This window comes from Emydura macquarii, unplaced genomic scaffold (assembly GCF_026122565.2).
Source record: "Emydura macquarii macquarii isolate MOO-44397 ecotype Brisbane River unplaced genomic scaffold, CSIRO-AGI_Emac_v2 contig_383, whole genome shotgun sequence".
NCBI lineage: Eukaryota > Metazoa > Chordata > Testudines > Chelidae > Emydura > Emydura macquarii.
The window spans coordinates 9,100,241-9,126,933 of NW_027130520.1; the positions used below are offsets into that span (position 1 = coordinate 9,100,241).

General features: G+C 36.3%; 1 protein-coding gene across 16 annotated transcripts in view; it reads left to right on the forward strand.

Annotated features, from left to right (window-relative positions):
• RIMS2 (regulating synaptic membrane exocytosis 2) overlaps positions 1–26,693 on the forward strand; it is a 738,692-nt gene that overhangs the window by 541,460 nt on the left and 170,539 nt on the right. For 6 of the 16 annotated variants that reach the window (XM_067537367.1, XM_067537359.1, XM_067537366.1 and 3 more), the window contains one exon: positions 25,932–26,111. The exons of 3 other annotated variants lie outside the window; for them this stretch is intronic. In XM_067537367.1, the coding sequence (XP_067393468.1) occupies positions 25,932–26,111 (180 nt within the window). Of the gene's footprint in view, positions 1–3,737; positions 3,804–11,745; positions 11,812–15,287; positions 15,351–25,931; positions 26,112–26,693 lie in introns of all 16 variants that reach the window. 7 more of the 16 variants (XM_067537357.1, XM_067537364.1, XM_067537356.1 and 4 more) reach the window with 3 other exon arrangements.

The window sequence follows — 26,693 nt, forward strand, 5'->3', positions numbered from 1 at the left end:
ATATTAGAGCTTGTCGGAAAATGAAAATCCTATTCTGCAGGAAATTTCAACATTTCAAATAAAAAAAAATTGTTCCAAATTGGAATGAAAAGTCAAAATTTCCCATGGAACAAAAATTCTGAAATATGTATATTTGGGGTCATCAAAATGTTTCATTTTAATGTCTAAACATTTAATCTTGATAAGGTATAATATTTTGATAACAAAAATTAGAAAATATTACCTATAATTTATATAATAAAATTCCAGGATTGTCAGTCTATCCATGTGTCACTCTAAAAACCAGAATGTCTGCTAAGTCAGTCTTTTCTCAAGACTAAACACGCCCATTTTTTTTTAACCTTTCTTCATGAGTCAGGCTTTCTAAACCTTTTATTACTTTTGATTCTATTCTCTGGATTCTCTCCTATTTGTCCATGTCCATTCTAAAGTGTGACCACCCAGAATTGGACACAGTACTTCAGCAGAGGCCTCACCAGTGCTGAGTAGAGCGGGACAGTTACTTCCCATGTCTTACATATGACACTCCAGTTAATACACCCCAGAATGATATTAGCCTTCTTTGCAACTGAGTCACATTGTTGGCTCATAATCCGTTTGTGATCCACTATAAACCCCAGATCCTGTTTCAGCCTAGCCAGTAATTCCATGTTTTGTATTTGTGCATGTGATCTTTCCTTCTTAATACTTGTCTGTATTGACTTTCATTTTGCTGATTTCAGACCAATTCTCCAATTTGTACTTAATGGTGTATGATGACTATAAGCATCCTATCTTATTCACTGTCAACAATTACAGAAGTCAGTTCTTCAGCATGTAGAAGTAAAAGATCTTCTCTAAATGTACTATCTATGAGATTTCTCAGTCCTGGATCTTAGCACCTTAAGTGAGATCATTGGTACTTTTTCTGTTTGTAAAGCAGTTTTCTTCCTGCTGTATCCCTGAGGACAGCAGTAGCAGAGGAGAGAATGAGTCAAGCCCCTACTGTTGCACATAATCCCCTGCTGGGTATCAGTGCTGCCTTCTGAACATTCCAGTTGGTTTCTTCTTGACTGAGGGTCAGCAAAGGAGTTCCCTATCTCTGTGCCTCTACATCGCTCCAGCTCTTCCACACATTCTCTGTTAGCCTTGCAAATGACTCCCTACATTCCAGTCAGTCTGGTCATTTGCCTAAATTGTCAAGAGCATTTTTGTACCACTTCAGCAGTTGTTTCTTGGTGGGTCATCTTCCACCTCAGCATTTTGGTACCTGTCCCTTTATTGTGGGAGTTACCTTGGTGCTTACTCAAATGTTTGCTTTTTCTCTGTGCATCTGCACCTGCCCGGATGTTTCAATACTAGCCTCCATGCCTTTGTATCTTCTTGAATTATTCAAAAAGCAATTTCCTGTTAGTGTGTCAATGTACAAGTTTGATTTTATTGAACAACTAGCACCTAAGTTATGGTTTTCCAGCACCTTGTATTTAGCAGGCTTCTTGGAACATTGACTCTTACTACATATTCTTGGTGTGAAAGATTTTTGTTGTTCATTTCCACTGCCTGTTTTCCTTTTCATATATGTCTTTGAAGAAAGAAAGAAAGAAAGAAAGAAAGAAAGAAAGAAAGAAAGAAAGAAAGGCAGGCTTCAAATCATGTTAGTACTGCAGAACTATGTCCAGGACGGACAGTCATGTTCCACGTGTCATCTGCCTTTGAATTGACCAGGGTGTGCAGGGATGACAAGTTTGCTTGCAGATGTCCACCAATGTGAGCAGCATTTCCAAACTGCCTCTGAAGAACACCATGGATATTCCTGTAAGTCCAACATAAGGCATTACTTATACTGATGCAGACCACTCCGTCATCTGATAAGACCAGATGGGCAACTTGCTTATTGAAGCACCAGATGGAGTAACATGCTCAGTTACAGACTCCATGCAGCATTTGGCTTCTCAATTATAGAGCTCCAGATCATTGGATAAAACAGACGCATTCTCCTGCTGAAGGCCTCGAATCCATAGTTTTGTACTGATGATGAAGGATTTTACCCTCCTAGCATCCCTGTGCTCAACGTGGACAGGAAGATGGGGATTCTGATCAGTGCTAAGTGACTTCTTGCTCCTAGTTCTCTATGAGACTGCCATGAAGGCCACAGTACTGTCTTTGAGGCATTGTTCTCTCCCTGTCTGTAAAGGGGTATCTCTCAGAACAGAGGAGTACTGTTTGCACCAAGACTAATGGTTCTGTGTTAAAAGTTAGTGTTCTTGGGACAGGAAATTCAGGACTTCATGTCAGTGCCTCTTATACCAAAGACTTCAGCATAGTCAGTTTCCAAAACTCTGGTGACACACCATGCTTCCCCATCTCAGTGACACTTCCAGATGGTTGGGAGGGGACAGGCTGAGGATTAGATGACCAGAGCTGCTGCTTTGGACTCATGGTCTGGAGAACTCATCTGATGTGAAATTCATGTTTTCTGTGGAAGAACACCAAGATACTAATGGCAAAGAGGGTGTTTCTACTTTTCTCCAGTTTTTGCAGAAGCCATCCAAGGGAGCTGATTTTGAGTTAAATTTTGTACACGAATATACAAAGGCCACAACCAACAGATACCTGGGCAAGAAATCCCTGACTAAGTAGAGTTGACGTGTCCTTGCAACCTACTTTTGACCAGCTGCCTCCAGTTGATCAAGAAAAAGTATAACTACTTCAAAGACAATGCCAACTGCTCCTCCCAGCCTTCCAATGAGAACTAAGAAGTGGAGGTACCTTTTGCTAGAGGGAAGGCTTGAAATCATTTGAGTAAAGGCTTACTTTTTTGTCACTGTAACCCTTCACATTGTGAAATACCAAGACTTTATGGCAATCAGATTGTAGCTCTGGAAGAAATCTTTCACCCTGCTCATTGTCTCTCTTTCCAAGAGAAATGTCAGGACCTAGATCTGGGCTGCATTAGATTCAGGAAGATTTTAGAAGGCTTGCATGCTCCTTGGATCCTGCTCCCTTTTTGGAAGCCTGTGCTCATTAGATTCCAGTCATATAATTTGTAAAAGATTTCCACATAATATTTGGACCAACTTTTAAAAACAGTATTATTTAGATTACCTTACCTATTTTGGTAAGGCTAGTCTTTCATTTCTCTTTGACCAGAAATTTTAAAACCACTATACTCTAGTTGGTATTGGGTGGATGTTATGAAATCAAAAACTGGGTTATTGGTCTGTAACTGGAATTTTCAGAAATTGTCTCCTTCATAATTCTATATTGGCTTCTGGCATCCCTGCTTGTAGGAGAATCTTCATTTTTCTCTTAAGTGGAAGCTATCTGAGAAATGGAGGATGGGTTGTTGGATTTTGGATTTATAGTCAGTACTTTGTTTCCAACAATCAACATTTTTTAAAAACACTTTATTTTTTATTATCTCCTGGGGTCCCACATAGCTATGCTATGCATGCTCCAGTTATATGAATCTGTGGAGGAAACAAATAGAAAATTCAAGTAACAGGTAAGTAATCTAGTTTTCTCAAAATATTAATAACTTTTCCTTGAAAATGTACAAGTATTTTAGTCAGTTATTATAATTGGTACGACACTTCAGATTTAAAATTAGGTAATTATTTCAGTACTTCTAGGCAATGTTTTTAAGGATGCTCTGTCCACAAGCCATCTGACCTTCATGTTTCTGTTGTGCAATGTAAATTATTCCCTCTGTGTTTTATTGTCTCATATTTGTATTTTTGTTTTTGCCATGCTTTCAGTCATTGTCTCACTCTACCTCGCTGTCGATATACTCAGTCCTTTGACCACCACCACAGAGACGCCAGGTATATATTTTCCTCAGTGTGACACTGTGTGGATAAATGCATGTATCTCTGTGTACCTACATTTCCACTTCTCTCTTAGTAAGTCATTGTACAGTGGTAGAAGATAAAATTCAAAAGAATTGTGCTTAGTACCAAAATAAATATTGTATTTTTAGAAAAATTTGATATGTGGATTATCAATTGGTAGACAATTGGATAGGATAATTCATTTTGTAAGACTTTTTTTTTTTTTTTTTTTTAACTTTTTTCAGCCCCAAAAGTCTGTAATTGGTACCACATAAAAATGAAACTACCTTTATTCAATTGCAGTGGTCTTTTCAAGAAGTCTAGTAAATAGAACTATTTAAAATCAACCAACATAAACATTCAGTGGAAATATATCTGTCATATACAGTATTTAAACTGTATGAGCCTTTTAACTATAAGGTTACAACAGACAAATCTTAAGTGTGCTAATAATTTTTATATATTCTCACTTGCATGTTAATTTATCTTACATATTTTTATTTCGAGTAATTTTGCTAATCTGACCAATGCTCTGTTTCTCATTTCAATTTGTATTGGCTGAGTTCTATTTCCGATGTTTACCTCGGTTGCTGAAAGTTCCTGATTTTCATGTTTGTTTGTCCTCATCTCATCTTTGTGTTGCTTTTCATTGCTTTTCATTCACCCATTATGTTTTGGCAGCAAGGAGCACACAATGTATCCTCTCTTTTGTGAAGATGCAATCAGATTACTTCGTTCCCGTAAGATGTGTCGTACTTATTCTGAGGGTGCTTACTATGATCTTGAGAGGTATAATTGGTGTGGAGTGTATTGTTTATTCTCCCACTTATTCTAAGGTAGACAGTAATCCATTCAGGTTCAGAACTAAACAATGTATGTTTTTCAGCAGTAAATGTATACAATAAAGGTACTGTACGATATACTGTGATTATTTGGCAAATATATTAATCTAAGATTTATTATGTAGAAGTATATTTATATCTTTAAATACTAAGAAGATCTGAATGGTTTGCTTAAAAAAACAGCTAAGTTTAGAAAACAGAGAATAAATATAAATATAAGGATGTTTTTATAGCTCATAATTTTTGGTTGGGATTTTCAAAAGTGATCGTTTCTGACCTAACTCTGCTCCCATTGGAAACAAAGGTAAAAATCTTGAAAATCCCATCATTCGGTTGATTGAAAAATTTTGGCAGAGATTCATTTTAATAGTTGTAAAGTATATATTTGTTGTTCGTTCATTTTAGTTACAGGGATTTGTAAAGTGCTCATTCAGTAGTTTCTGAGTACCTCACATGCATTAATGAATTTAATTTCACAACACCCACATGTAGTAGGGAACACTGTTCACTTTGTTTTATAAATGGGGAAGCTGAGGCAGAGAGAAGTTTAGCCCATATTAGCTAATTTATTATTTAGCCAATATCAGTGAATATAAAATATTATGTGTGGAATGTAGTTGCTTCTAAGGCTTGTCTACATGGGGAAATAGTCCAGCATAACTAGTGCATTTGGAAGTGGATTAACCTAAATTGCAAAAAAAGGCACTCTTTATGCATAATAAGATTGTTGACATGAGTAATTAAAGCAGAATAGCTATTGCACTTTAAATTCACACCCTATCGTATTTTGGTAGACAAGCCCTTAAAGAAGTAACAAGAAGTGCTAGAATGGTACTGCATTTGGAAAGGATTATTAGTGTACAGTTTTTTCAACAAAATGCTAAATGTAAGAAAAAAGTCTGAATGGTTTTGTGAGAATGCTACCATATGATAATATCATTCTGATATGCTATGAAATTATTAAAACCAGATTATAATCTCATTTAGTATTAATGGTAGGTGTTGCCATTGCTTTAAAGAGGGGCTGCTATATAGCTCTTCTGCAATTGTCCATTGCAGGAACTGTAAAATTCTTGCTACATTAGCTCATGCTTGCCATCTTGGTCTAACTCAATCTGAAGGACAAATCCTCATAGTATTTTTTAAAGCTTTTTTTTGTATTAAAACAGCATACAATCATTTTAGTGACTGTAGAACTAGCTTCAGAGATAAAAATAAAATGGTAGCAGAACTTTTAAAGTCCCACAAGACTCTTCAAGTCCCAAAGGTACCTTGTTCAAATATTCCTTTTCATACATTTCCTTGACATGAAAATTCCTCCCAGGACTTTTCTATGTCAGGACAGCTTGACAATTTCTGCCTGCCTGATGATGTACTGTCTGATTCGACGGGAGACACTAAATGGGGAGGGCTCTGAGTAGAGAATTCTTTCCCAGGCATTTGGCTGGTGGGTGTTGCCCACATTTTCAGGATCTAACTGATCTCCATATTTGGGACCAGGAAGGAATTTTCCCCTGGGTCAGAATGGCAGAGACCCAGGGGGTTTTCACCTGCCTCTGCAGCATGGATCACGTGCAGATTTAAACGAGTGCAAATGATGAATTCTCTATAACTTGAAATCTTTAAATCATTATTTGAGGACTTCAGTAACTCAGCCAGAAGTTATGGGTCTATTACAGGAGTGGGTGGAAGAGGTTCTGTGGCCTGAAATGTGCAAGAGGTCAGACTAGAGGATCATGATGGTTCCTTCTGGCTTTAAAGTCTGTGCGTCTATGAGACTGAACACCCTGAAATGTTGTTTCCTAGCAAGCTACCTACAGTAGTTTTTGGCTATTCTAAATTGAATGATTAATAAACCATGACCATAGATTTTGTTGTTTTGTGGTTTGTACCACTATCCTCAAGAGAATTAAGAGGAGGTTACTTTTGCCATAACATTGCTGACAGACTTCTTAAGGCAGTACTGCTGCTGTGGGTATGATAGGGAATGCTGGCAGCATGGCCTATAATTAAGGTTCCCTAACACTTTCTGTTACAAGACTTTGCTTTCAAGTGGTTATAACTGCAAACCGTAACTTTCCATGGTGATGTCAGCCTCAGGCAGATTATATTATATTATATTATATTATATTATATTATATTATATTATATTATATTATATTATATTATATTATATTATATTGTATTGTATTGTATTTAAGTTGAAGATATAATGGTTCATTTGTCTCCAAAAACATTGCACTAAGCAAGGTCCTGCCAAGGCTGCAAGGGCTGAGTTGGACTTCCCTTACAATTACTCCTCCTGGCTGCCACCAGCCACTGTGGCATAGAGAACTGGAACTGAGAGCAGGGAGACCATCCCTCTCTGTCACCCCAGCAATGCACCACAGTATTAACTCTGGCCCTTCTGGGGATGCCAGTCCTCCATCACCCCTTTAACTGGATCACTTTACCAACCTACAGTCTCTATACCAAACCAACTCCTACACCAAGCATTCAGAACCACTTGTGTAGGTGGGGGGCAGGAGAAACAATCTGGTAAAGGGGTGTGCGCCAAAGCATGATGCCTAGTCCGTGGTGTACAGTGGTTGTGATAATGGTAAGACTTGCACTTGTAGGTACAAGAGCAAAAGATACGTGTTGTTAGGTTGCTTAAATGTTCATGGTTAAGTCTGTATATTAGCTGTTATTGGTTATATGTAGCCGTCAAAGCAAGTAGAACAGGTCATTCTTTGCATGGAAAATTCTCGGGGATCATTGTCCTGACAGAGAAAAGTCCTGTACTCTATTGCTAGGGACCATGATACTAATAAAGCAATATCACTGTGCAACTAAATATCTACTGTTGCTCAGGAACAACACAGAATAGGTTTTTATATAAATGGCAATATGGTCTGTACATCTGAGATTAGAATCTGTCTCCATGAAAATTTTAAACGATCATGAATTATTAATATCAGTACTTTATTTCCTTTATAATGTTATTTTCCTCCTTTAATGATATATATATTCACTAATAATATATACACTAAATAGCAATCACTTAGCAAGCTTCATACAGTTTATTTTGCCTAATCTGAGGACTATAGTTCCTTTTTAAAAAAAGATTTTGGATTTATATGCAGATTTTTATCAGGGAATTTTTAGCTCTTAGAGAACATTAAGTAGGTTAATCAGAATTTAGAGAGATTTATACAGTAATGTATGTAAGCTCTTACAAAGAGGTTTTTTTAACCTCAGATCATTGAACAGTCCTTCTTAAAGCAAAATTATCTACATCTTGTCCTTTGGATTCTTTTCTTCATAGGAATTGTGGTTTATTGTGCCCTGTTATACCCTCGTTTTGATGTCTTTTAGGATTCTTTCCCATTTCTGGATTTTACCTCGTCCCATTGCAATTTACTCACTAGATTTCTTTATTTCTCAAATCTACTGTGCTGGTTATCCAGTGATGCTTTGTATTTCTGTAGCCTTTGAATCCCTTGATTATTATGATGTACGCAAGTAATTAATGGTCAGAGATACTAAGCTTCCTCATTACTCCCACATTCTCTATTAGTGCCCTTTATTCATAAGCTGATGATCTAGATGCATTCTTCTCCGCTTGAAAACTCTATTTTACTTGTTACTCTAAAGCAATCTTGTTTATTAAATCCCCTGCAGCTATATTTTAAGGGACACCCTTACAACCTTTTAGACTCAGGCAAAACTTTTCCATTAAAGTTATGTTGCTTTATATTCATGATTCTGGAATTTAACATGAAAAAATATTATAATTTTCAGTTTAAATCAACATGTAGAACCTAACTCTTGTAAACAAGGTAGTGAGTTAAGCAACAGACATGTTAGGGTTATCTCCAAATTACCCAGAACATTCAAAAGGTATTTCAGTCACTGTTGTGTAACCAAGAGGAGAAAAATAACAATCAAATTACAACTTCCAAAGTACCTTCAATTTGAAGACTTCAAGATTGCTTACAAATATAATTCAAGCTTCACACATTCCTGTGTGTGAGATTATCCCCAGTTTACAAATGGGGAAACAGAGATATAGAGAGAGGATATGCAGTTTGCCAGAGTTCACACAACAATTTCAAAGCAGAGCAGGGAATATATTAAAGTCAGTGGAGCTATGCTGATGTGCAGCAGATGAGGATCTGGCTCCAGATCTTCTTAATCACAGTCTTACGATTCAAGAAGAGAGAGACAATTTAACCAAAGTGTCGCATATGTAAAGCATTTCTTGAAAGCATGAAAAGAAATTAGCCAGTTAAAATAGATTTCTTGATTAATTAGGTTATTTTTACATAATAATAAAGAAACATTTACCCTGGTTTGTCTGAGCCTGGTTTCAGACTGTGGGCCAGATCTTCAGATAGTATAAATCAACAGAGCTGAAGAATGGAGCTATACCGGATTATACTAGCTCAGGATTTTGTTCGTTTTATCTCCTGAGCTAGTCACCTAAAAGAGAAAAGCTTTGAACAGTAATGCCAGAACATGGAAGTGTGTGTATCTATACCTGAAAACCCATATGTGAATTGCAGGATAGTTTGAAACTTTGCTCAAAGCCCTGAGTAGTCATAACAAACTTCAGCTGGAGTCAGAAGTCTAGTAAATCAAAAATAGCACTGTGCCGGGCTTAATTCAACTCTTACAATGGTATATTGAGATTCAGAGTGCCTTTGGATTTAAGGAATATTTTGATCTCTTCAATCCAGGTGGCCTGTATCTATCTATGTTGATATTCCAGTTATAAGAATAATCTCACCAAGTTTTAGTTAAATATAATAGATTATAATATCCATCATTTCTCCAAATTTTCTTGGTTTTTTTCCTCCTATACTCTGACAGTTGTTCATAGACTCTTGAGTACTAATTAATGCACAGAACTTATCTTATTCTTCAGTATCTGTTAAAAAAAAAACAAAATCGTTTAAATCTTCTTTCTTATTTTGTGTTTGTGTTTTAGAAGCACATGAAAAATTTCTTCAGTTAAGCAAATCCTCCCTGCTCTTCTCATATTTTCCAGTTTAACACCTATCTAACAAGCACTATTACTTTTGAGTCCAATTTGGAACCCATGTGAAGATTGGCTAATTCATGCAGTCATCTCTTATCAGGAACTGTTCCTTAAATCCAAACACCACTTTTTTATGCTGTTAGTCTTTACTATCTCTCATACTTCTTTCACTTTTATTTAACACTGAGTGTCTGAGAAGATATATTACATCAATCCCAAATTCAGTTCATTTCCCAGGCCCTGAAGTCATTCTTGATTATGCTAAATATTCTTTCACAGGTGTAATTCATTCTCACATGGACTTCAATCACTGGGAATTTACCACAGTTCATGAGGATATCAAGCATTATTTCATAACATCTTTTGTACTGACACCCAGGAAAAGGCATGCGATCCAGTTTTCCTCTAGCCCAAATATATCTTATAGCATATTTCTCACTATGGAGTCATTAATCAAGATTATTTGCTGCTTCTTTCTGTCTGATAGCTGTCGTGCAGTGCTTGTCATTATTCATTCAAAGCCAGCTACTTACCTCCCAAGGGGTCTCCTCATTGGAATCTTCTTCTTTCTTGTCAAATTAGACTAATAACCATTGTGGATATTAGTGTGAGAGGGCTGCATGCATGTTCCTCTTTTGCTCTTCCTTTAGCTTCTAGTTTTCCTAGATACTGTATTCTTCAGCTTTCCTTTATATTGTGCCTCCATTCCCTACAGCTTTTCAGCTTTTCATTACTATCCTGATAATCATTCCATTTGTTCTCTAACCATTTTGGCTTTCTTTGTGTCATTCAGTGACTTAGCTGCCGTTTGAGTCCACCTGTGTCTCCATAGTAGAACTCTTCTTGCACTTCATGCATGTATAGCTCTCATGACCTTTCTTCAGAAACAGAAAAGGAAACTTTGCCACCTCATGCTGTCTTAGATCTTTCAATAGCCATTCTTCATGACAGTTTGCTATTACTGCAGGTTGTCTTTTGTTTGGAAACTGTAAATATCAAAATACTCTGTAAATTCAAGCATTTACGGTTCCAACTTGTAGTTGACCTCTTTTAATGTAATAGCTCAGATGGTTGCACTAATCGGTACCCCATTTTACGACACAGCACCTAATTTCTACTTAGTTCAAAGTTGTTTTATTCATCATCTCAGGTTGCCTTTCAGAGTTTCACCTGTCCTTTCATTATCTTGCCCTTTTATAAAGAATTGGGAAATCATTCAGCTGCTTCCCTCCTACAATTCTTTCCTAATTCACAAATTCAGTGCAATGATTTTGTTTCAGAACTCAGTTCACACTTCCACAGACAGTCAATCCATTTAAATAGGCTGACACTCAGATGAACTCAGAAGTATAGCATAATGTTCTCAACTTTTTTACTACAAATTCATTTTAAAATGAAAATATTCTGTATATCTAGTCTAACTATACCAATATTCAATAGTCACATTCATATCAAACTCTTATTTTGTTTGGACTAACTCTGTTGAATGCTTCCCTTTTCATCTGGCATCTCGGAGACCAGCTTCACCACTTAAGAGACCACACTGTTTTTTATTCTTTGAATTTACCTTCATGACACTTTAATTTTCATCCTTTTTGTATACATTGAAGAGATTGTGCTTGAAGAACAATGGACGCTGATTTATGCATGTAGGTGCAGGATATGTATTTCTCTTCAGTTCAGCTATTTTGTTGCCCCACTTTACAGTAAGGAAATAAGCTTTTGATTCCTATTGCCAATCATGGAATTTCACAATATCCATATCTTATTTTTGCTGAAATTCTTACCTGCTTAAACACCACTTACATGCTGATATGACTGGGCTGCTGGGAAACATCTTTGTATAGCTCACAAGGCCTGAATACATTATTAATCATGGCTGAGTACTAATTGAATGTGAAAACATTTTTTTAAATTAATTTGGCATTGTATTTTTAGTAGATATTGCTGTACATGAAGTGCACTAGCATACTGTATGTACATCATCTCTATGATACAACAAGGAAAAACACGCAATTATAAGACACTGTAAAAATGTCTAAAATATCTGTGCTATTTATTTCATATTCAGGAGGACTAGGCAGGAGAGAAGAGTGCCTAATACATATTATGACGACACTACCTATACTCCTGAAAGGTATTTTCATTTATATAGTAGAAATAGATAAGATTTAGTAATATAACATTTTGTGAGCAGTGTACTATAGAATTATGAATTGGCCAAGAATCATGATACTGAATATCTGTTTAAATTTGGAACAATCAGTCTTCATGGTTTGAAATGCTAGTGTTATTTTAGCACTACATGAACTACACTCTGTATTTTAAGTATAAATGTTACCAGGAAACATGTTTATTTTTGGAGAGGTGAGGGGAAGGGGAAATACCAACAATATAGGTGAGTTAGGCGGTTCCCCCCTTAATTGCAATATGCCTCATGTAGCTAGGATTTTCAAGTAATTTTATTGTTAAAGAGGCAGTTTAGTTCTCTCAGTTGCATTACTTTAAGGCTCTGATCCAACGCGGTGCTTAAGCATGTACTTAACTTTAAATATGTAAGTAGTTGCATTGCTTTCAGTGTGATTAAGCACATGCTTGAGTTTTTTGCTGGACTGGGGACTAACTCAGTATTGTCCCTCCTAAATTTTGGAATATATCTGAAAATCTGCACAATTCCAAGACTACATCTGCTCAGCTCAAAAGTAAGGGAAGAGTTGAAAGAACTTGTAACTCATTAACAACAAACAATTTATTTAATCTACATTCAAATATCATTTGCAAATACCACCATATTTATACCCATTTTGTATAATGTAGATTCATATTTATACATTACAATTGTCCATAGTAAAACACCTCTACAATATTTTTAAACAGAGGTGTGATATTTTATTGATATTGTTATTAAAGTTTAATTAATCCAAACAATTATTTTTCTAAAATCAATATGGTCTCAATCATTTCATAAACAGCCACTGTTACAACTGCAAAATTAATATAGTGCTTATTTAGTCTTAAATGCTCTTATTAATAAAATAAAGAAACAAAAGGATTTGACATTAACTCAAGTAGAAAAATTCTTGTTCTCAGGATATCCAGATGTTCCATTTCCTTTTGTTCCCTCCTTATTTTCTTTTGTGGATATGGTGTAGAATTTCAGCTAGATTTCCTACAAGAAATGCCACTTCTCTCCCTAAAATAATTAAATTATTGATCATTGAAAATTAAGCATAATAATTATAATAATTACAAAGTAATCTCAAATTACTTATTAGGCAAGATCATTGAGTTAGAATGGAATATGAGCCATTCTGAGGCAATGGAATCATAATACAGACAATAGCAGTTTATTGTATTTTATGTATGTATTGCAATTTATAGCAAATGGTCTCATCCACGGCTCTGGATGCATATATATACATTCAGTCCAAAACACCTCAGATAAAAAGACAGCCAGTGTTCATTAAACTGAGTTGCAACACATCCCTGAGATCACAATTACAAGCCACAATTAAAACTTTCCCCCACCCTAACTCATCAATTTATTCCTATCCCTAAGGAAAAAGATAAGGGAACAAATGGGCATTTCAGTATGTAAAGTAAACAAATTATCAGTTTAGCAAACTTATAAGAGAATCAGATTTCACAGTTGAGAACCCCAAGCTGAAAATGTGCCCCCCACCACTCCTAGTATTCTTCCAATAAAACTAAGATATCAAGTGCCTAAGGTGATCTCAACTGCCATGGTAAAATATGAAGAAAAAGGGAATCTCATAGGTAACCAAGGATCCAACCCAGTTAGTACTTTACAGATTAAAACCAACAATTTTGAATTTCACCCAGAATTGGATTGAAAGCCAGTGAAGATCACCAAGGATAATACACCTCCTGTGAGAAACACTCTTTAATGAATGGACCACCATGTTCTACACCAGCTAAGGTTTCAGAGTGGCCCTAAGAAGTAGCTTACTGTAGCATGCACTGCAGTAATCCAAATCTGAGTTGACAAAATAGCAGTTCACTGTTGAAAATTTTGTACTTGAAACAAAAGTTTGCAATATGTTGGTCAAGCACACATGATCAGGAGCACTCTTGCCCTCTGCTGCTTCCTGATCATCCAGAAACTGGTGTGTTTTGTGTAGGTTGCCCTCATCCAAGTGTTGGTCTTGGCCAGATACTACATAACTCAATGAACTGCTCCAGCCAAGTTTGACATGAAACAGAGATGAACTACTCAGTGACATCCACATAGTAAAGATACAAGTAAAGCCCATACCACTTCACTGTCTTCCCTCAACTACCTAATCTACATGTTGATCAGGAAAGGTGACAGGACAGACTTGTGTGATACTCCACATGAGGCTGCTCCAATACTACACTCTGAGACCTCAGAGGAAAGAACTATGTAACTCAAGAACTATTCCATCCATTTTTTCCATGGTTTGCAGTAGTTTCAGCAAAATCCTTGTGTTCAACAGTATCAAAATCATTAAGAGGTTCAGCATGGACACTTGGTCTGGGATTTTCAAAGGAGACTAACAAAGTTAGGCATCCAACTCCCTTTTACTTTCAAGGATCCCATATGCTTCTTTCAAAATCCCAGTCTTGGTTCTTGTTCACCATCATCAGAAGATCATTGATCCATGAAATCATGGCAATCTCAATGCTATATATTCAGGCAGCAAGCAGGAAATTTGAGGATTCCATGTGGTAGCAAAGTTGATTTGGCATCACCATTTCTCTAACGCTGAGTTATATGCATTGCATATGTTTCCAGAGTTTTTAGGTAATGGATAATACGAAGATTGCCATGTGGTTTCTGGGAGAAGGACAGGTATTTAATTTAGAGGTTGTGACCTCATCTGCCCAGAATCACTTTTTCTAATTCTGCTTCCATTCAAACATAACCTTTATACAAGCCTCTTGATGTTGTTTTTGACTGATGTTGCTGATGTCATGTTACAGATGTTTAAATCATTTAGCTCATCTACAAAACAGCACAGGATAATAAGGATGGTCATTTTGTTCATTTTTCATTGTTGGAGCTGAATCAAATACAACATCCCCCTCCTCCCTTCAAAATAAATAAACAAAAAAATCACACCAAAAACTCTTCAATAGATAAAAGTAAATAGAATTTTAAAAATTGCTTTACTATTTAGAGGTGTTTTAATACATAGGTAAAGAAATGGTTTGGCTTACAATATATGGTTTTTATGTTTGACACTATTCCTCTATGGCCTAATCTTAAAAATATTCCACACACTGAACACCCCTCAAAGACAATGGAACTATTGCATGCAAAAGCATTGAAAGATCAAACCTTAAAGAAAGAAATTAATGGTTAGACAAACTTGTTGAAAAATGATAGAATTGACTTACTAAACTATGTTGGGAATTAGACCTGGAAAAAAATACACACAACTGTTGCCCAAAAGCACCTGTTTTTCCTGATACCTCTGAGCAAAGAAGAGGAAATACAGAAAACATATTGGAAGCAACTGAAAAAAATCTCCAGAATAGTGAGACGCAGATATGACACATGAATTATAGTGTTATTAATATGACCTATATTTTTTTATAACACTTCTTTATTTTAACTGCATTGTAAAGGTGGTACAATGGTGCAAGTTCATGGGCAGATCATGTAGTCAATGGTTCAGCTGAAAACTATGGGTAAGTAAAGAGTGTAGTGTTACCAAATATAATTTAAAGAAATATGTTCCTAATCTGCTTGTAGAGTTGAATAATTGCAGTAACAAATTTTATTTCTGATATCATGTAAATCATCCTTCATTTCTTTCTCCACTGACCCCAAGGTTTCCATTATGAGGATAGAAAGAACACTGATGATTCTTGAACTACTTTATGTGACTCTTTTTAATATGTTGGGTCATACTTGAGAAAAAGGATTGTGTAGGACAAAGAACACATACAATTTGGAACAAGATAAATTAAAGTCCAGCAACAGAATTTAGCTTAAAGAAACTGGGCCTGATCCTGCCAGCCCTTACGGCAGTGAGTTGGAGCTTAGGGGATTAAGCACATAATGTGATGCGTACAGTGGTCATTTCTAAAGTCCTTACTCCCATTGACTTACTGGGAATTTTTCTGTAATGAGGGCTGGTTAAGGTCTTCAGCAGTGGGCCTGCAAGTTTTCTTTTCTTTTCTTTTCTTTTCTTTTCTTTTCTTTTCTTCATCAATTTATGAAAAACATCAATTTATGAAAAACTTATTTTATTTTAGATTAATATGAATTCATTGTGTGAAAAATTAACCACTGATCTGTCTCTGCCCTACAATATGTTAAATCTCAAAAAGAGTTTTAAATTACACAGAATAAAGCCTGTAAATATAAATGGATATTTAAAATACTACATGTATTGTGCCACTTTTTCAAATCTAAAGTAGTGTAGAAAAGTTCCAAAACCATCGAAAGAGTACAAAGTTATTTTTTCATTGTGTTTCATTAGTAACGTTACTTGTGTCTCTAGTTTGGAAATGGTGTATTTACTCATTTTTCTATAGCAGCACAAAGTAGACATTTAGCTTTGCGGTAATATTTAGTCAAATGTTTGTTTACTTGTATAAAACAGATGTATAGTTCTCAAGCTGTGCTGATCTGAATATAATAAACTGTACAACTGTGAATGATTGACCCTGTATATTGAAAGAATTTGTAGATACATGATCACTTATTGTAATATCTTTAGAACTAAAGATTTAACTAAAATAGTAATTTGTATTTGCTCTGTGTGAACCAGTGTATATGAGGAATTTTCTTTTAGTCATCTAGTCTGACATCCTGTATATCACAGGCCATCAACACCACCCAGCACCCTCACACTAAACCCAACAACCAAAATATTACAGCCCACAGAAGACTAGACTGTTATGTGCCACACACAGGGAATAGGAGGGACCAAGGTGCACCAGTGCCTGAGGCCCCTGCAGTGGCAGGGAAATGATTATGTGAAATATACTCAGATAATCCTGACATGTCACCTGCACCCACATACTGCAGAGAACAGTGAAAATTCCCCACTTCCAATCTGATGTCGGAGAAAATTCCTTCCTGACCTCACACATTGTGATCAGTTAGACCCTTACCATGTGAGCAAAAACCAACCAGCCAAGCACTTGAAAGAGAGAGTGCTCAGTGTCAACTCAGGACCCTGCCCTACCCTGTCCAATGTCCCATTTCCAGCGTTAGCCATCCCTGATTTTTCAGAGGAAGGAAATTACAAAACCCCTCCCAGAATACATTGTTGGTGAGGGGTAATCCCTTCTTGACCTGTGCAGGTGACTGGCTGAAACCGTGAAGCATGAACTTTTAGGAACATAAGACCAGGAACACCTCTACCATTACCAGTAATCCTGTCATATAATTGCACTCAAATTTGTCCAGCTCTCTCTTAAAAATAATCAAGTTGTTTGCCTGTACATCTCCTATTGAGAGGCTGTTCCAGAACCTCACCCCTTTGATGGTTAGAAATCTTCTTTTAATTTCCAGCCTGAATTTGTTCATGGCCAATTTATACCTATTTGTTCTTATGCCAACAATGTCCTTTAGCTTAAATAGCTCTTCCCTCTTCTTGGTATTTATCTCCCTAATGTATTTAAAGAGAGCAATCATATCGCCTCTCAGCCTTCTACTCTTTTGGGAGGCGAGAGAGTGAAAAGGAGTAAAGGAACCATATCAATGTGAATTTAAAAAGTATATATATTTTCTGATAAGGAATTATGACTTAAAAATAAAAAAATAAAATTTATCAGTGGTACCGCTCCCCAGTTATGTTTGTAGCCATCTTTTGTAGGAGCCCTAGAGCAATATCACCCAATGTATTTGGGACCATTCTTCCTTTCCTGGCCCCTTTCTTTCTGTGCACTTACCTATCTGCTGATTCTTCAGTTTCAGTTCTACTGGTATTGGGGAGCATCCTCTTGCAGAGCCTGGGGAAGAGCATGCATGTGAGCTCCCCCTGGAGCAGTGTATGAGAAGCATGCAAATGATTATCAACAAAACAGTGAAACGAAGTGCTGTCAAATGCACAAAGTAAACAAACTGAAAAGAAATAGAAAAATCAAATTCTTTCTGTTCTCTCTTTCAGTTCTAGACATATAAGATATTACTTGTGACAGTATTAGGTAAAAATGATCTACTGATTATGTGATTTCCAAGTTGAGAGTTTCCCAACAATACAAGATTTCATAAGGACATCTGTAATTAAATGATCTATCAGCAATTGTAGTATAAAAATGGATTTGTACTGAAAATTCACAATTAGGACTAAGCTGCTTCTATTTATTTATTTATTTATTTTTAACTCCAAATTAGTAAAAGTATTAATTTGGTCAATTTAAACTTAAGCTACGGAGTGCACACACACACACAAAAAAAGTTATAGGTCCAAACTGCTTTTTTGCACTAGAAACGTAGAATACCTTTATTATTTTTTTATTTATTTATTATTTACATGATATTTTTTACACTCAGATCAAAATAGAGGTTAATATGGTTAGGTATTAGAGGAAAAAATAACCAAGGATTGTAATTCAAGAAACAATTTGTGTTGGTACTCTGTGTCCCAAATTAAATTAAGATCCAAAAAGGCAGTGACAGAAAAGTAAAAGTTGGTTCGGGGCAGCTGTGGTTCAATATGACATTTAAACAAACCATAAACAATATTTTGTATATTTTAAAAATCCTTAATAATTATGCAAACTATGCAAATAATGAAACAAAGTCTGTTAATATCAGTGGAATTAAACAAGGGATTAACTTCATGGATTTTGGGTCAAATCCTGATCTCATTAAAGTCAATGACAAAACTCCCATTGATTTCAGTAGGGCCAGATTTACACCCTGTGAGTGGTCCATTGAGATATGGCACTACTGCCTAGTGCATAAAGTTAAGCAGATACATAAATCTTTCCAGGATCAAAACCTTTCTGTGGACTCTTAGTATTATAATTAAAGATCTGCCAGGGTATCAGTCTTTAAAAGAAAATTACTTCTGAAAAATAAAGGAAAATTAAATCAGAAATTGCCTGCAGAAGAGAAGAATGAGGGGGGATTTGATAGCAGCCTTTAATTACCTGAAAAGGGGTTCCAGGGATGCTGAAACTAGGCTGTTCTCAATGGTAGTAGATGATAGAACAAGGAGCAATGGTCTCAAGTTGCAGTGAGGGAGGTCTAGGTTGGATATTAGGAAAAACTTTTTTCACTAGGAAGGTGGTGAAGCACTGGAATGGGTTACCTAGGGAGGTGGTGGAATCTCCATCCTTAGAGGTTTTTAAGGCCTGGCTTGACAAAGCCCTGGATGGGATGATTTAGTTGGGGTAGGTCCTGCTTTGAGCAGGAGGTTGAACTAGATGACCTCCTGAGGTCCCTTCCAACCCTAATCTTCTATGGTTCTATGATTCTATGTAAGATTTGGAAAAAAACCCAGAAGAATTCATAGCTGAGGTTGAACCTTTGTCACTAACCACTTTTAGGTTGAATTATATGGCATGTTTTTCAACCAAATGCAGTGTTCAACCCTGCAAAATTCTGACCACTCATGCCCAGTCCAGGAAAACACTTAAGCACAAACTTAATTTTGAGCCTGTGAACAGTCCTATTGACATCCGTAGGAATACTCATGTAGTTAAGTGTTTTGCTGGATTGGACTAGAGTGCTCAGCACCTTCAAGAAAAGAGCCTTTATTGGGCATTGTTTCTCGTTGTATTGCCTGATATATCCCTTACTCCTCCTTCATTAAATTATATAGCTAGTAGACAATTTTGAAAATTGTTACTGTGCATAAGCATCTTTCCATTTTAAGGTGCCATTTTATTTAAATATATCAGAGCTTTCCAGTGAGTGGGTGAATTTACGTATGCTGTGAAGTACCTTGGGGAAAATAGTGTTTTAAAGATATAATGTAAGACTTAGTTCTGGATTTGCATGCCTGAATAGTTTTAGTACTTCCATTAACTGTTATATGATTTTTTTAAAGAGGTTTAGTAAGTTCAGGTTTAGGGAATGGGCTGTGGGAGAGGAGAAGGCAGCGGAAGAGAAAAGAGATTAGAGAGTGAGAGTCAAACGTGGTTGTTGAGATACAAAGTACTGCTGTAAGGCATCTGGGTTCCTGTAGAGATTGAAGGAGGGAGAAGGTATCCCACGAGTACAAGAAACTTGGGATGTTTTTTTAAAATAATATATTCAAAGTTATGGCAAAAGGGCATTTACATATGTTTATATTCATTGTGAAAGGATACCTTACATAAATATCCTACCACTCATATTGGTTTTTGAAAGATTTTTTTTTATTAAAATTAAAAAGGAAGGAGCCATACTGAAATAAAAATAAGGCAAGCCATGCCATTGCATGCATTCATAGATCCCTGCACCTCCCTGTACCATGTGGAATTGGTATACTTGTTTTTTGAGAAATCATATTAGGGCTTGTTCACACAGAGACTGAGTGCATGGCAAGATGGGATGTAAATCTACTGTGCAGTAGCCTGCTGTGTATTAACTGTCTATTTGGGCCCTGCTATTGCGCACTAAAATGTCTGTAGTGCACTCTGACTGTTACTCTGACCAGCAGTAGGTCAAAGTGCACTACAGAACTGTTAGGGCTTGTCTTCACTGCAATACTTACCAGGAGTTAGTACACTTGAGTTACTACACTCAAACTACCTAGCTTGAGTGAGAGTGATCATACTTCAAAATAGCACTGGAGCCACACAGTGATTTGATTAGTAGCATGGTGGTTGGATTAGCAGAGTGATTGGATTAGCTGCTGCTGACTTGTAATTTGAGTTGTTGCATTAGTAGCTAGACCATCAGCATCACTCAGGCTTCAATCCATCCCCTCCTGACAGGCTAGCTAGCTCAAGGCCAAAGCATCACTTAACTCAAACCAGAGATTTTTATGTGGACAGGAATCAAGTTAGGGGTAACACTCCAATTATAACTCGAACTAACTCTGCTGTGTCGACACACCCTTAGTGCACTGTGGCAGGGTCCGTATAGCCAGTTAGTGCACAGCAGTCTAGTGTGTGTAGATTTATACCCAGTTTGCTGTGCATCCTTAACATCTAAAATTGGAAAGTGTGATCCTTTAAAGTAAGCTAAAAATGTCATCACTTCATGGTGCTATGTCTGCTTTCATTTGAAAATAGTATTAAATATGATCTGTAACATCTGGAGATTTATTAGAAAGATTTATTAACAATTAGTAAGACAGGAATCCCCTTTCTGAACAGTTCACATTCTATTTTGTACCAAGTCTTGAAATATTGTGAGATATTTTTAATATTTAAACTGAGATATAATGTAAGGAAAAAACTATTCAGATAATTTCAGAAGTATTTTTAAAATGTATTATTTTTCTCTTTTCCTCCTAGGCCTATGTTGTTGAATTTATGATATTGTTATGAGATGGGTAAAACCTTGTTATGGGTTAAAACCTCATTTCAATTGATGTGTGAATGCATCCTTCATTTAAGATACTTGTAAGAGATATTTAAGGGCCACACCTAAAACAAGGCCAAATAAAGTCTTCCTGAAAACTAGCACCATGTGGGCGGGAGATTCCACTGGGTATGTGACCAAGTGGATTTGTGCATGTGCATGAGAGAAAGCAGAACATGCTCAAACTGAGAACAGATGAGAACAGAGAAAGAGGAAGAGACAAAAAGCAAGCAAGCCAAGCAATAGCCTGTGTGACTCTGGTTAGTAGTAGTAGTAGTAGTGGTAGGGTAGTAGTGTGACCCTGGTTAAAGCTAGTGAGAGAGATTTTTGGTCTCTGGAGCTGTAAGTTAAGAAACCTCTCCTTTTGTTTTTGGTTCCTCCTTCATTCATTGAAGTCAGAATTTGTACATTCCTTGTAAATAAACAAGATTGCATCAAAGAAAATACCAGTCTCCATCAATTTCTATTTCCAAGTGGAATGTCCCCAGGGTCTTGAAATTTGATTAGCCGCGTAGGTCAAAGAGGGGCAACAGTATTAAGTGAATTGGATTTCTAGAAAGAGGAGACAGGAAAAAATGAACCAAATCTGTTTTTAAAAACTTTCTAAAATATTTCTAATCTTAACAGATGACACAAGACCGTGGTGTGGCATAACGTTTTTATTGGTACTTGTTTGGGATGACTAGTATAACTCACTCCTGGCATTGTTCATAAGTAATGCAACCATCCCAAACTGATGTCAGTAAAGAGCCCGATAATGAGTATAGTTCCACTGAAAATCTTTATACTACATCATTACTTATTATCTGTATAGTTACCACACACACACACCATAGTATATGACATATATGACTGGCTACTCAGATGTATTACTTCATTATTATTTTATTTACTGGAGTTGATCCAAGCATTGAATTCTTTTCTTCACGAAATACTATACCGGAACATACTTTTATATTATGTTAAGCTTCTTTATAGGTATTGATTGTGATCCTCTTAAAAATGAAATTAACATGCTGCTGCTAACTAGTCTTCACATCTTTGCACACTTCCTGTTACAATATTCATGACTGAATGGTTGTTACTAGAAATCTCACTTTTTGCAGAAATGCTTATTTATGTTATGCTAACAGAGGATCTTGTGTCTGTGACTAAACAGCAAAGTTCCTATAGCTAGTAGAAGAACAGCATGTCCGAGGATTGAAATCCAGCAACCTTCCACGGACACTGACAGGTATCCCTTTGGATAGTAGCTGGCCTATTCTTGAAGTAGTGACTATTAGATATTGTACCTTTTGTATTTCTCTTGTTTTCTGCTCAGTGTTTCTAGAAGTAGTAGACATCTGACATGATCACAAAAGTTGCACTAGAAACCCTTGTATTGTGTACAGTAGCTCTACTTCATTTATACGCTTGTTTCTTCAGTACTTTATTACAAGGACATCATATTCATTACTTTTGAAATTTTAATGAACTGTGATTTTTAACTGGCCTGCTGCTGTAACCTGCTTTTTGTGTATGTGACAGTAAAATGAATATTGCACATGGCATGGCAGCTAAGATATGAGAAGGACATCCAATTGTTTTGGGAAACAGTGAGATGTCTGTGTGCTTGCACTGACAGCTTTTATGACTGTTCACTGTTGTAAAATGTTTGCCTCCTAAAAGTCTTTTTGTATGAATGAACTTAGATAAATTACTATTTATTCATTTGATGAAGATTCTCCTTTTTACTTGTTTAGAAAAGTAACATTAATTTTGAATAATTAAAAATGAGCTAACTGTGCATTGAAAAAACTATTAACTTTGGACATTCCCAGAATGTGAGCATGGACCAATGCACGTACGCTGGTAGTTAACGCAAGGCATTGTTGCCTGTCAGGCTAGATGCTATTACTGTATTCTAGGGGTGGCTTTGCTTATAACATTTTGGCAATTCTAAATTTTGGCCTTTTACAGTGTTTATTTTAAACTTAGAATAACCACAGAACTATTCTACATGGTGGCTTACAGAAAACTGAAACTTTGTCAATGTGATAGATATGGTTGGTTAAGATGTAATCACCTACTGATCCATTCTTCCATCAGTGTGTGGGAGACTTATATGTGCAAATCGCCCACACACTGAAAAGAGAATAGACCACCTAAAGTGAATGTTCCTTGCCAGTAGAGACAGAAGGATGGTGAAGTAGGTATTACTAAAGAAGAAGTGGGAGGCCATTCTGACATTTCATTAGATTTAAAAATGAAAATCTTTGCACAAAGGCTGTTGGTGATGCAAAGGAATTTCAAAACACTTTAAGTAGTGACGTGGGTGTTGGATAGCTTTAACTTTGATTATCTATTCCCCCCCTTTAAAATGGCATTCAGTAGTTCATATGCAATAAATTATAATCATATTGGATGGGATTTTCACAAGTGCCTTAGTGACTTAGGCATTCACGTCCCACTGAAAATCAGTTGACAATGGGATTTATGTCCCTAAGTCACTTGGATGTTTTAAAGATTCCATCCATCCACTATTACGGCTGGATTGTGACCAATACAGCTATATATTATGATGATGTGGAGCTGCATTTCTGCTGCTAGTTCTTTGCTTGGCATTGTATCTCAGGCAGTCCTTGAAGTTCTGTGGATTACAGCATGTGTTTCTTTTGAAGAGGGTGCAAGGACCAGACCTGCCTGCCCCCAGACAATAAACCTAGCTCCTACAGTGAGCAGGGACTGCACCTTTTACAGATACTAGCATAGGCAGCAGCATAGCACTCCCTGAGCACAAGAACTCCTGTTTTGCTTGGCCCCTCTGTGGAAGGCAGAAAGAAGACAGAAAGAAGTTCCTTGTGCTCACTCTTTCTCTTTCCCACCTGCACATGGGCTAGGCAGAGTCTGACTTTAGTCATGGACAATTTTTTATAATTCAAGACTGAGGAGAATTGCTTTCCTTAGAATTTATTTCTGTAGCCAGATAAAGCTTACTTCTTCACAACCATGTTGGTGCCTGACTCCCTTCTTCATCATTTGTAGCACTAAAACCCTTCTTTAAATGGTTATCTAAGCTAAGCAACGTCTATTACAAAGCTAAGGTTACACTTCTTTGTTTATCCACAATGTTAAAGAAGCGAGACAGTGGATGTTTTGGCAGATCAAGCTTCCCATTCAGAAACAGAATTGATAGAGCCAGAAGAAGACATGAGGTAATCTTTGTGGTTTTGTGCCAGGCTAGTTTTACTTCTCACCTGATTGTCAGTGCCTGCAGTTTATAATTACCATTTTGTGTCTCATTGTGGTGTGTTTGTTTCTTAGGAGTTTTAGAAGTAGGATATTGGTGGCTGGTATTATTCTGGACCTGTCTGGGGGAATTTCATTTTGTTTTCTAGGAATCCAATTACTATCTCATGGAAGACGCAAACAGACATTCATTTTAATGATTCTTTTATCAAAGCACTCAGCAAAGTTAGCAGCCCCCGAGAAAACTTTGCTCTGTCTCAGCACAGTCTTTTATAAAATTAATGCTGTTAATAACATAAGACTCTTCATAATGAGGCTGCCTGTGGTGTGTCTCTCTTTTTAACATACTAATTAAATCTTGGCTTTTTGTTACATTTAATCTCCATCCAGTCACTCTTCTTATTAACTAACTTCATTGTAAAATATAGGACTGAGCTGTAGGAAGAGCTTTAAAAGGGTACTATTCGGTTAAGAGTTTGTAATTCTGTGGAAATTCCATCAACTCCATTGGAGGAGTGTGGGGTACAAATTATTATAGAATCAGCCCAACCAATATGTACAACTTAGTTTTAAAATTTAAAATAAATTTACATATTTAAGGAAGTTGTTTGCCAAGTTTTTCTCCTCGCATGTCTCTTTGCAAGAAAAAGGATCAGATTATGATCTGAGATAGAAAAGTACTACAGAAATCCAATAATTATTTAAGTACAAACTAAACCTAGAAATTATTTTGTACTATATCTTAATTTAGTGAACTGATTTGGACTCTCTTATTTTATTTGATCATCTTTTTCCTTTCACTTCTCAAATGTTTCCTCTTTCCATCATTACATTGGCACCATACTTTAGATCAAGAAAATGGGAAGATAATTTTTACCAGAGACAATTCTTGTGTTACCCTGTGGAACAGCTGAAAATGTACTGTGCTAGTGGCATTAGAGGTCTCCGTTAACTAGAACATTGAGTACTCTGACTGTATGAAGCCATCTTTAATGCATGGCATATATATTAACAGATGTCCTTTGTCTGTTTCTGAAGTTGTCTTACAGCTGACTTCAACATACTGTAATTAGATCAGATATAGCTTGTAAATATTTACTATGGGCCTTATTCTGCAGACTCTTGTTCATGTGAGTAGTGCTACTGAAGTGAATGTAATCTATAAAGAACTACTTATATGAGTGAGAATGCAGAACCAGGCAACTTATTAATATTAACTAGGCTTAGTATGCTCTAATCAAATCAATTTTTCCTTCAACATTTGATATATTGTGGTAGTCAGTTAACAAATTAATAATGTTTTTACTAAGAAGTTGCCAGGAAACAGATTATAGCATGGGAAGTCATTATTGAGACACTGAAAACATTCCAGCCCATTTATCAAGAGTTTTGAATAAGAGACAGCATACATCTCTAAATACTGTATGTTATCAAGAAGCGAACTCAGAAAAGTTACCAAAATGTACGTAACAATGATTTTTCTCCAAACCAATATCATGCAGTATATTTGATAATTAACAGAAAAGGTAAAGGTCAACTGAGCTGCTTTTTGACTAACATTACAGGAATTGTGAAGCAGCAGATAGACAGCCATATCAAAGATCCAGATCAACAGAACAGCGTCCTGTGCTAGAGCGGACCAACTCCCGCTCCCGATCCACAGAGCGTCCTGACTCAAACCTCATGAGGTCGATGCCTTCATTAATGACTGGAAGATCTGCCCCTCCTTCACCTGCCTTATCGAGGTGAAACAGACAAATCAATCAGACTAATCCCCTTTTGCCCCACCAACTCACATTTTATTTTCCCAGTAGCTAATTGGTATCGCCTTCCATCTTTGGCTGATCACTAGTAGCAGTAGCTACTAACCGTGTCAGTGCCAACACACTATTTATATTCTATTGTGGATATAATGGTGTGGCTGCCATTGTAATTTGTTTACTAACGTATTTAACTACATTTGTTTCGTGATTTCTCATTTATCAGGAATCCTGGCTGGTTTCCCACATAAAGCACCTCATAACTATCATGTTCTTCTCTTACAGAATGAGAAATTGTTTGTGTTCATCAGACATCGCTTATGGAACAACCATCATAACAACATCAAATGAAACTATTTTTTTAAAAAAAAGTTTCTTTAAATGGATTGTACTAACTTTGTGTATTAACCACTGTTTTCTCTGACTACATTTTACTGTGCCATAGTCCTTATTGTTCCTGTTTAAGTACATTATATTACTATTGATGCAGAATTTTCCAATTTAAGTAAATTCTCTTTAATACAAGTACTGTAAAGATAGTACAACAATATGTGGAGCTAATTTGGT